This window comes from Emydura macquarii, unplaced genomic scaffold, assembly GCF_026122565.2.
Source record: "Emydura macquarii macquarii isolate MOO-44397 ecotype Brisbane River unplaced genomic scaffold, CSIRO-AGI_Emac_v2 contig_705, whole genome shotgun sequence".
Taxonomy (NCBI): domain Eukaryota; kingdom Metazoa; phylum Chordata; order Testudines; family Chelidae; genus Emydura; species Emydura macquarii.
The window spans coordinates 12,644,043-12,656,460 of record NW_027130842.1 but is presented as its reverse complement, the minus strand read 5'-3'; the positions used below and the strand labels follow the sequence as shown (position 1 = coordinate 12,656,460).

At 40.8% G+C, this 12,418-nt stretch overlaps 1 protein-coding gene across 1 annotated transcript in view; it reads left to right on the top strand.

The window, feature by feature from the left end:
• SYNE1 (spectrin repeat containing nuclear envelope protein 1) overlaps positions 1-12,418 on the top strand; it is a 458,068-nt gene that overhangs the window by 261,024 nt on the left and 184,626 nt on the right. The window contains exons 67-72 of the mRNA XM_067542425.1: positions 61-231; positions 1,369-1,695; positions 4,719-4,871; positions 6,503-6,670; positions 7,818-7,994; positions 11,218-11,364. Coding sequence (XP_067398526.1) covers positions 61-231; positions 1,369-1,695; positions 4,719-4,871; positions 6,503-6,670; positions 7,818-7,994; positions 11,218-11,364 — 1,143 coding nt within the window. The remainder of the gene's footprint in view (positions 1-60; positions 232-1,368; positions 1,696-4,718; positions 4,872-6,502; positions 6,671-7,817; positions 7,995-11,217; positions 11,365-12,418) is intronic.

The following is a 12,418-nucleotide window of genomic DNA, read 5'->3' as shown; positions in this document are numbered from 1 at the left end:
CATGTCAAGAAATGGACAATTATAAGCATTTCACTTTCTGTTTCTAACATTTGCTTGAAGGAGCAAATAAAGTTCCTGGAAGAAGAGATTCGAAGTATGGAAGAGTCAGAATTAGCTTTCAACACTTACGCAGATTGGTATGGAGCCACTAACCTGAATTTAAAAAATGTGGTAACCAAGATTGATGTAGTGGATAAAACAGCAATGGAGAAGAAAATGCAGAAACTAGAGGTACAGTACACCTGAATTTAGTATTTGTTAGTCATTGTTCTTCATGAGTTAAATCACATAAACTAGTCCACATTTAATACTGTCCTCACAGTTATTCAGAATTCTGATTCCAACAGTCCAGAGTGTTAGCAGCATAGAGAGCATTGAATGTAAAATGTGATGGTCTCCTAGTGTGTGGAGTTTGATGATATTGGATTAATAGTTTTGATAACTGTTCATAGTGAAGTTCATGGATGATGCCAAATGGTATAATCCCTTCTTCTAATTATGGTTGTTTAGATTTTGATTTTAAGTTAAAATAAGACACTCAAATACTCATGTGATATAAATTTTATTAGGGAAATGCTTTGTGCGGAGCAAAACTGTTCCTTTCCTTCCACTGAGTTAACCCAGTGGTAAAACTCACACTTTACCTCAAAGTTGTGAATGAGTTCCTCGGTCTCCTTACAATATTTAAACCTACTGTGCCAAAGAACAGCTTTCAACTATTCCACGTCATCTTGTGCACATTATATTTGACTAATTTTGTAAATAAAATTTCCCAGTTCAACTCCTACAATTTCACAACCACTTGCTGATTTCTATTATGTGCTTTTAAAACATTGTATCTTTAATTTAATGAAACCTTTCATTCCTTTCTGAGATGCACATTGTTTTGTATTGCAGATAGCCCTATTTAATAAGCAGTGGAGAAGGAAGAATTCTATTTCCTTCTATCTATTCCTCTTAAGCCAGCCTTTGAAATATTGATCTAAGAAATAAAACTTACAGTAGTCACACAGTCTGTCAGCTTTCTTTGTATTTTTTTTTTTTTTTTGGAAAAGTATTGAGCTGATAGTTTTGGAGATTGAAGTCCAGATCTTCAGTTGGCAATATTGTCCTGAATTATTATATTTATATTCAGTTACAAGTATGTCGTTAACAGCGTAAGTGCAAGCTTCTCCACATTTCCATGCTAATGCACCTCATCCCAGTATTGCAGGTGCCATCTCTAGGCAGTCAGAAGTTTGCTCAGTCTCTTTGGCCTCAGTAGTTTGAAAAAGACATTGCTACCAGCATCTCTTTGACATCAAAATGACAACAAAGGAAAATGAAAGGGGTAAAGACTGTCTAATTTTTCTGTATTTTCCTTTACAGCTTCTTTTGAGTGATATGGACATAGGCCACAATTTGCTGAAATCTGCCCGTGAGAAGGGTGAACGGGCTATTAAATACCTGGAGGGAAACAAAGCCGACCAGTTAAGGAAAGAGATCAATGATCATATGGAGCAGCTTGAAGAGCTGGCCAGTTCTATTAGGAAGGAACATATGACCTTAGAGAAGTGCCTCCACTTGGCAAAGGAATTCTCAGACAAGTACAAGGCACAGACTCAATGGTTGGCAGAGTACCAAACCATACTGCACGCTCAAATGGAGCCCAAAACTGAATTATATGAGAAGAAGGCCCAGTTATCCAAATATAAGGTAAGAATTGATGTAGTCACTGCATCATGTGAATGAAGTTTTGAACTAGAAGTCATTGAGGTCCAATTTTCAGCTGTGGGGGGCCTTAAGAGATTCCATGAAATCCCTCATCTGGATACTAAAACCAGTATCTAGGTGCATAAATGCATAGTGTCCCTGCCAAAGAGTCAGTGTAAGCATCCAAATATAGAATTTGGGTGCCATAAGTAGTCTTCCATGTCTGAAGGTTACCCACATCGGGCCAATTTTTGTTCTCATTTACATGAAATAAGTATGGAGTAACTCCACTGATATCAATAGTTATTCTAGATTTATACCAGTTTAAGTGACAGTAGAATTTGACCTGCAGTCTTCTGGATTTTTCCTGTCACTACAGACATGGTCTCCCTATGCTTTTGTTTTCTTGCTATATTTCAGTTTTCTAAATAATGTAAAATAGGTTCTAGTAATATTTACCACAAAGATAATGAGAATTAACCTGAAAACTGAGGGCCAGGTTCAGAGGTGACATAAATAATGCTGTAAATTATCTGGTGGTAACTCACAGAAGTTATAGTTTTAAACTCTGGGGGGGTACGGAAGGGCAAGGATGTAGCAGGGAAAGCAACTAATAGAAGGGAGAAAAGAAAATCAAGATATACCTCTAATTAGTTGCTTTTCCAACTACATACTGCCATCTCTGTATATAAATGACACATGTAACACATGTGTAAGTTGCATATTTCCTCATTTAGCTTCCCCTGCTTAACATGTAAATTACAGACTTTCTGTTGTACCTTTCCTTTCTATTCCTAAAGTGTGTAAGTTTGCATTTACTGATACCTGCTAATCTAGATAATGTAGAGTGACTCATTGATATGTACCATATACTGTTGTTTGTATCACTTCTGATTTTAACCCTGACTATTGAAGGAAGGGACCTAGAACACCTTCTCATCAGTCTCCTAGCTTTACAGATGTAATGATGCAATGAATTGAGCCAAATTTTGTTCTCCATTTCATGAGTCAACGGGGTTACTCTGGATTTATGCTGATGTCGCTGAAAGCAGAATTTGGCCATGCCACATGTTTGGCTAATTTAAACTACCTGTTGATTTATTAAATAGTCTGAAAAAATCCGGCAAATGTTGGTATGAAACAACAGATGCACAATTCAGAAGTCTTCTGAGATGTCATTTTTTAACTATATCTGAAACTGAAAGTTCCAGTTTAGATGACATGGGAGATCGTAGGCTTCATTGCTTTTAATTAATTTTATAAACATATTAAGAATTAAAATAGTTTTTAGAGAGACAAGGTGGGTGAGGTAATACCTTTTGTTGGACCAACTTCTGTTGGTGAGAGGGACAAGCTTTTGAGCTTACCCAGAGCTCTTCTTCACGTCTGGGAAACATGCTCAGGATATGTCACACTTAAAATTCTACAGTGGCACAGGAAGGGATTCTCCTATCTGCGTAAGTCATCCACCTCCCTCAGAGAGAATAGCTAAGTTGATGGAAAAATTCTTCCATCTACCTAGCAATGTCTATACAGAGACTTAGATCCGTTTAGCAATGCTGCTCAGGGCCGTGGATTTTTCACACCCCTGTCTGAGTACAACCAATTTAATTTTGTTGGATAGACCAGTCCACAGCTAAATACAAGGTGGAACAGATTGTTTATCATAAGTAGTTAACACACATTTCAAGGGACCATTCAAGGTGAAGTGGACCGTTAACACATCTCCGGTCATAGGGGGGAAAGGAAGGGAAAGAATGTGGGGGGGGGGGGGGGAAGGGCAGTTTGTGTGGGGGTTTGTTAGTGGGTTACAGATCATCGTAATAAACCATAAATCCAGTCTCTCTGTTCAGTCCATGGTTTTTAGTGTCTAGCAAAGTTACAAATTTAAGCTCGTCTTTTCAAAGTGTTGTGCAGTGCAGGTTTAAGAATGAGGCCTAAGAGGTCAGATAAAGAGTGATTGTTTTGTGAAAAATGTTCAACTACAGGTGACAAGGGTGTTTTTCTCTTTTATCATTTTCCTGTGTGAGTTCATTCAGGAACATAGTGATTGTCTGGTTTCACCCACATAGTTGTTACTGAGGCATTTCGGGAACTAGATGATGTACGCCATGTTCTGTGACAGGCATGTGTAGAACCCAGGGATCTTGAATGGTGTGTTGTGGAAAGATCTCTACAGGTTTTGCATCTGTGTTCTGGCAGGATCTGAGTAAGTTTCCCAGACCTGAAGAAGAGTTCGATGTCTCTCTCGCCAACAGAAGTTTGGTCCAAGAAAAGACATTACTTTACTCGCCTTAAGTCTCTAATATCCTGGGAACAACTCTGCAAACAAAAAAAATTTTTTTTTTTTTTACACTTACCATTATACCAAAATAACTACTCTGCAAAAATAAAAAATTGCAACAACAAAACCAATCACCCATCTTATTAGTGTCTTCGTAACACACTGCAGGGCTGCAGATGTTGCATAAAAATGGCATGTCTCAAATGCTTGAGATGGTCAGGAATCACTATGCATACGAGGAGCCAATATCTCGCAACATGTGCACACACTGCCATGTGTCATTTGTTGTTCCTAAAAAGGCAGGGATAAGGGAATAGTTGACCAGATGGTGTCCCTTTGTAGAGATGGTGTCCCTTTCTCTCACATCATCTCACTAAAGGGGATGGGGTTTATCTCCTGGAAAAGGCAGTGGGGTCCATCCCCAAACCTGCAGATTATAGCCATCAGCTCAGAGACACTCTGCCTCTGCATCAGCTCTGACCTCTAGCACTTGCCCTTTCACCCACACATGCTCACTTTCTTATTGCAGCTGCCCCCAGGAGTTCTGAGGGAGCTCTAAGGAAAAGATAATACAGCCCTGGGGGCTGGTTAGGGAAGGATGGTGCCCTGGAGGTGGCTGAACTGTACGGGAAGGGAGAGATCCATGATTAGAGGGGGCCCTCTGGGCCTGGGACCTAAGGGAAGGGATCTTACCATATTCTATTTACAGTATATTTTTTCACTACAATGTTTGCACTTGTAGTCAGTACAACAGACGGTGCTGTCCCACGAGCCTTCGGTAAAATCAGTGACTGAAAAAGGAGAAGCCCTTCTTGAACTTGTGCGTGACGTTGCTTTAGGGGACAACATTCAGAAACTTCAGGCCAATTACCAGGAACTCTGCAATGCAGCAAAGGTAAAAGAAACCTTCAAGGGAACTGTGGGTTCCTTTCATGTCATTAACACAAAATATGAGTTTTTTTTCCAGTTTAAAGGGTTGAGGTTTCCTATAGGTGACATTTCACCCCAATGCAGAGGGCTGGCAGAAGCCCCCTTTATGTGGGGCTTATGAGGTGCCTTGAGTCTCGTGTGGGCTCTCTGCAGTGAGGTAAATGGTTTCCCAACTAAACATCACAAGAAAAGCTCAAATGAATGTTGAGGTATTAGGGGAGATGTCTCCTCTTGAAATATACAGCTTAAAGGAGAGTGCTTAAAAGATATCAGTGACCATTCTGAAACTGAAGAGCAGCCAGCTCTATCAGGAAAGAGGATATGGCCTTAGAGAAGTGCCTCCACTTGGGAAAGGAATTCTCAGACAAGTACACGGCACAGAATTGTGTCTAAACATCTCACTGCCTATAAAAAGTTTCCTGCGTAAATGATATCTCAAAAGTAAAAATGTCCTTGAACCACATCGCCTTATACTATGGTCCTGCCAGGTCTCATAAGCTAGGCATGATTCTTCTGGATGTGAGATCACAAAGGAAAATTTAGGGTGCTGAAGAAAGTAGTGTTAGTGATTTAGTAGTAACAGTGGTTAAGTAACATACATTTATCGTTAATAAATATATAATGCTTTGAAAATGTAATACTGTTATATGTAGTAATATATTATTACTCCTAAAGCTCTTAACAGATGATACTTCCAAACATACTAAGCTACAGTAAAACCATATTAGCATACATGTTTGACCTGACGGTGTCACTTTGTTATTTCCATCCTCCAGTGGTAGACGAAGATTTGGGGATAATTTAAGGAACAAAATGACACTTTTTATTTTTATTGTGTTAGATTTATTGTTTGGAAACCTGGATGATTTCACTCTGACATATATACATAAATGTAAACAGACAATATGCACAGTAAAATATATTTTAAAAGGACACCATCAATTTAAAAGTAACACTCCTGTTGTAATTATAGTAGGCAAAATAAACATTCGAAGTAACAGGTGAGATTACTGTAAGTGACAAGGATGGAGAAAATAAACTTTTTTCTTTATTTTCTAGTTTGTTTAACTGTGTTCAGTTGACAGCGCACTTTCAACATCATGTTGTGTAGTCACTTTCACGGTCCAGTTGGTCTTCCCTTTTCTTTATGTGCGTCTTATACACATGAGAGAAAAACACAAAAACAGGAAAGTGATTATAAAACCATGTCATTTGGCAAAGGGAGTCAAGGTCAGGTGCAGTACCAAAAGAGTTTAACTTACCATTTTTAAATTAACTACATTTCAAGTTGGCAGTGTCCCTTTCAAAAAAAAAACAAAAAAAAAAACCCCAAAAATGTAATGTTCTTCATTATTAATAATTTTGTATATGCTGCTTTTTCCTTTTTTAAATTTTGGGCCCAATCTGAAAACACTTCCTGATGCAAGAAATCCTTTTGGTGTGTTCATTGTGGGCTAGGCACATAAGCAGTTCTATGAATGAATAGTTTGCAAGATCAGTCTCTTAGTGACTTTTCAGGTTTCAAAGCAACTTTTGACATCCTCTCTCTCTTGCAAGTGTCTCTAAAATTTTATTTTGGTTTATATGGTCCCACAGGCACATGTTGAAAGCTTGGAGGTGAAAGTAAAAGAGCATGAAGATTATAACAGTGCCTTACAAGAAGTGGAAAAGTGGTTGTTACAGATGTCCAGCAGGCTGGTCACTACTGACCTTACGGAGAGCAGCAGCGTAGAAATAATCACTCAACAACTAGCCAACCATAAGGTAGGTCTTGTGCTTGAACACATGTTATTTGTTCAGTAAAACCAAAAAATATTTTTCCAACAATTCCCTATATCCATTCTGGAGCTGTAACTTTTTTATCATCCTGTTCTGTACTTACTTGAATATCTGTAACATTGACTGGGTTAACAAGAATGGCTTGTTGGTGCACTCACTATCTACAAACAGATCAATGTGTTTCTGATTCACAGTCACCTTCAGTGAGCAGCAGTGACCACATGTGAAGGTTATGTATATAGGGTCTGAATTTTGTATTAGATGTTCTCTATTTCATGCTGAGAAGATATAGAATGCAAGTGGTGTAGTAGGGCCCTCCTACCCCTGGGACGCCATTGATTCCTGGCTTTTGTAAGAAAAAAAGTCCTGTTTTTTAGAAGAGTTTGTATTATAATTCTCATTTATTAGGCTGTAAAATACCCTCATACTCTCATATAAGGCATAATTATTGCTAGCAACCCACAGCTGTGGTAAGTACTCACTGAAGCTACAGAAAGCCAAAATCCTTGCCCCAAAAGGTCTTCAATCTAAGGGCCAGATAGTGATGTCCTAAATTACTTTTTAGTAAATTATTCGTATGTTACTCCTTAAGTAGTTTCATTGGGTGAAATCCTGGCTTCTTTGAAGTCAATGGCAAAATTCCTATTCACATTAATGGGGCCAAGATTTCATCCATTGTTCTTAATGGGACCACTTTTGGAGCAAGTTACTTTCAACTTCAAAATCTAACCCTAAACATTATATATGACATGAAAAAGAGTTGATAAGCAGCAACAGAAAGAGACCGTTGGCAAGGAAAGATGAAGGTTCTTCGATTTCGGACAGCATGTCATATTTGTTCATTTACGGTGTTTGTAATATGTTTAGAGAACACTCATGTATATAGATTTGCTATAGAATATTGTGTTTAAGTGACAAACTAGAATCTCTTGGGTGACAAAGACTTTAAGACAAATTGTACAGTCTAATAGCTGGCACATAATATAGTTTCCTCATCAAATCTAATAACAAATACATTTAAGAAAAATATTCAAGCATATAAAGAACTGCTTTAAGAAGTCACCACTTAGCTATTTTACTTTCAAAGTATTTCTTCAAGTTTTTTTTTTTGTTTGTTTTTTAACTTTCTTAGGCAATGATGGAAGAGATTGCAGGATTTGAAGACCATTTGAACAGCCTTAAAAATAAAGGTGACTATTTGATCAGTCAATGTGCAGAACATCTTCAAGCAAAATTCAAGCAAAACACGCAAACCCATCTGCAGGGGACCAGAGACAGTTATTCAGCCATATGTAGCACAGCTCAGAGAGTGAGTCTTATTTTGACCACATATATAGGATATAACTATAAGCAATGTGCTGGTTATGTACAGTATTGTAATAATTCTATGTAGGAATGGAATAATGTATTTTAGAATATCTGTAATAATATGATGATTCATGAAATTGTGTAAAACTGACTCCACGGGTTGCTAATGTAATTGTGTCACCATTCCTTATGCTAGATATAAATTCCTTAAAGTGGTCAGTTTTTGCCATAACTTATACCCCATGTAACCCCAGATTGACTTAAAATTCCTGTTTACATGGATATACAAATTATGATTAATATAAAATCAAGAAAACATGGTCTGTGTAGGCGTGTCGGTTCCGTGGGAGGCCACAGCGGCTTCCTACAAACAGGGAATAGCTCACGTTTGGCGAGTGAGTAGTCCTACTAGTCCGCCCTTAGGCAGGGTGAGCAACAGTTACTCGCTCCAGCCCTCAGTCAGGGTGGGCGAGCAAAGAGTCAGTGGCTCCAACCCCTAGACAGGGTGAGCAGAGGCAGATCGCTCAGGCCCTCAGGCAGGGTCAGGAGAGCAATTCTCTTGGGGTGGCTAGGGAAAAGGGGAAGGGGAGGGGGACGCAGGCCCACCCGTCTCCACTGCGTCCCAGCTCAGGGCCCTAGCAGTGGCAGAAGCGGCTGCCACTGTGTCAGCGGGGCTCCCGCCGCAACACACCGACTAGAATGTGGCTTCAGCCACAGGCCGTGGCTGTCCCTGGGCTCCTTCCTCCCCACTGACCCTAGTACCTGCCCCCTCCGTGCCACGAAGGTGGTCCTCCAGGGGTAGCGCCGTCAGTCCTTCCTCGTCGACTGGGGGTAAGGCGGGGAGCTCCTCTTCAGGGGGCAGCTCCTCAAGGTCATTGGATGTGGGGAGCGGCTCGGCCTCGGGCAGCTCCTCCAAGTCCAGCCCCGCTATAGGGAGGGGCTCGGCGGCCGGCAGTTCCTCCAAATCTAGCCCAGCCTCCGGGGGTGCCCGCCACTCGGGCCGCTCTGGGGTCTTGGCCCAGTCTTGCGGTTGCAGAGCACGGCCCCGGGCTCGGGGTAACTCGGCCCAGTCGTCCTGGCCGGGTTGCCTAGTCCAGCTTCTCGAGGGCCCTATCCAATCCCTGGGCCCAGGTGGGGCCAGGGGTCATCGTCGGCGGTTAGGCTCTGGCCTAGGCCTCTGCTGGCGGGGCAGCACGTCTGCCTCTGGCAGCAGTCTGGGCCCTACTGAGCTCAGGGGCCAGGCTTTTGTACTTCCCCTTCCTGTTGGGGCTCCGCCCCGCGGCTGCCAATTGGCCTGGCCGGGTGGCCCTATCACGGCCCGGGTCCCTTGTTGCCGGGCAGACTCTGGGGCAGGGTGTGAGTTGGACCAATCAGAGCGCTCGTGTCCTTCCTCAGGCTCTGGTTCCGTGGGAGGCCACAGCGGCTTCCTACAGTCTGCATTCAGGAAGGAATTGAGTTTTTAATCCAAATTTTAGAAAAAAGGTTTGACCTTATTTATTATTAAAGCATAAAGGTTAAATTTGGCTAAATAAATAAATAAAATCCATGTGTGTGGTACCATGCAGTATATAATAAAAGGTGCTAAAAATCAGCTGAGTTTGAAGTTCTATTGAAGTTTATTTGTTTTGAGCAAATTTAGGTTTAGATTGAGTCACATAGGCCCAGATTTTGCAAACACTTGCCTACTCACTTGACTTTACACAGTAGAAGTTATCCCACTGAAGTCAATGAAATCTTACCTGGGCCATCCTGTTGATCCAGTTAGCAGAAAAGGCCATTTTATAATAAAAGGGGGAGGAGGGGCAGAAAAGTAATGAATAAAGATACGAAAATAAGATGATAATCACATCATTCCAACTCTGTTTTTTTTTCCTCCTAAAATCTCTAGGATACACATAATTTGTTTCCTTCCCGAGTGTACAAGGCATGGTGAGAGCACCAGGAACTTTCCTTCCTCTTGTACCCCGACTGCCTGGGGCAAGACACCACTACAGTGTTTGCTCTCACAAGACTGCACAGGGTTAGGGCTGCTGGTCCCCCCAGGCAGTGGAACCTATGGCTCTGCCTCTCTGTATGTGCCAGGAGATCTGACCAATCATAAAGGGGAGTGAGCAATATACTGCCTAAATAAATTTAACTAACAATAGCATAGTGGGTAGCTCCAGAAGGCACAATGCCCCACAGAACTGTGCACTGTCCCCACACTTGGAGTTGTATCTACAAGACATAATCAAGCCTTTATTTGAAAACTTCTCTATTAAAAGGCCAGAACTTAAATTTTCAGCACCTAGTTAAGCATCATTGAACAAACTGACACTAGCTAAATGCTTTCCTATTAAGAAAAATAAATGTTAAAATACCCCAAATAAGTAATAGTTATTCCCATTCAGGGTCATGAACCTAAACTCCCTGGAAAGTATCTGAAATTGCCTTATCCCCTTCAAATAAGGTATAGTACCTTGAAGCAAATATAAATATTTCTATAATGTGATGTGGCTGAAGTACAGAAACAGGATATAATTCTAGGTTGATTTAGTGTTTTGAAGCATCTGAAGTTTGAATACGATTAGAGGAAAAGAGTCTGTCCTTATTTGAAAATAAAAACTCTTCCTGAAATACAGAGCAATTTGACTAGTGTGGCTCAATTAGCCAACTAGTACAATTTTCAAAAGCGCTGAAGTCCCATTTTCAAAAGTGACTTAGGCACTTAGGAACCCAAGACTCATTGATAGTCAATTGGTCTTAGGCTCCTAAGTGACCAAGTAAGTCATTTTTGAAAATGTGATTCTTGGTTTGTCTATACAATGTGTTAGTCCTCACCAGAGGGGTATAAATTCTAGTACACACTAGTTTGTTGCATGCTAACTGGCCCAAGTGGACTAAAATTGCCAGAGTGTGCATTAAATTAGTGCTGTTTGAAACCGAATTACTTTAACATGCAGTAGGCAAATTTTAGTGCATGCCAGCAAGATCCACCACAGGCCAGTTAATGCACAACACGCTGGTGCACATTAGAATTTACATCCTTTGGTGTGGACTCAGGAACCAAGTAGACAAGCATTTAGTTTCTTTTGAAATTTTTACCTAATGTCTGAAAAATACAGCTTGTTTGGAATTAACTGAGCATCAGCCCGTGTATTGAGAGCCCTGTATTTTATATTATCTTCTGTTTTTTATATCCATGTCAGAAATATCAGTGAACTTTACTGATCTTTTTATTGTAGGTGTACCAGAGTTTGGAACATGAACTCCAGAAGCATGTTAACCATCAGGATACTCTACAGCAGTGTCAGGCTTGGCTCTGTACAGTTCAGCCAGAGTTAAAGCCAAGCAGGTGGCCACCTTTCAGCCTGGCAGATGCAGTTAAGCAGGTAAAAGTTGTGCATTATGAGCAAACAGGGCTTATACACTCAGTTATCCTTTTTGGTGTGAGTCCAAGTAAGTGCTTAATATAGCAGAAAACCATCTCGATGGCTCTTTGTTCATGGACACTTCAGAACCTCACTGGCTACTCCCAGTTCCAAGGGTTAAGTACTCATGCGCTAGGGGCATCATAGGCAGTTTTAGGCACCATACAGCTGCGGCTCCATCCCAGGACTAAGTCTATGACTTGCTAGCCCAGCATCAAAAATGAAAATAAGGTATTTGAATGTAAAGTTGAACAAATCAATAAAGATGCTTAGAGATTTCATAGAAGAGCTTAAAACAGCTGTCTGCCTAGCTACCCAGCTATCCGTCTATTTATGTTCTTACACCAGGCTCATTACATTGGTGTCATAAGCACACCGTTGTGTCATGGGAGAATTTTAAAAAGGTTTCAGCCTGAGGTTATGGAGTTTTCTTGTGGAGTTCTGCCAGGAAAGAAAGCAAGGGGATATTTAGGCTGAAGGTCATCTCCACAGCACCACACACAGAATTATGGGACTTGAGAAAATTCATCCCATCCATACTCTCCAATGGAAACCAAACAGCAGAGGATGAGACCAAATTCTTTTCACAACATGAGGAAGTTGATGCAGAAGATCTGTCCTCAGATGCTTCCAGGAATTTTCATTTTATGTTGTAGCCCACACAATAAAAGGCTAAATTCGAAACCGATCAATTTCTTTATACACAGCTGTATATTGGAGCTCTCCCAGATCCTAGAACCACTGAAAATAATGCTGGCTGTTGGATAGAAAGAATGACTGACTGTCCGAACCATCAGGACTAGGGTACCTTGATGGCAGTGGTGGTGATTATGATGATATAAATGGACCAGACTGATAGATAGTGGAGTGCAGAAACTGGGAGCCATCACACTGGAGTTGTGGCGGCGTGGTCTCCATAGTCATCTAACCCTTCTCTTGGCTCTGTCAAACTGAAATGAAATCTCTCTGGTCTTCCACAGCTTGTATATCCCATAAGGACATTGTCAACTGGATT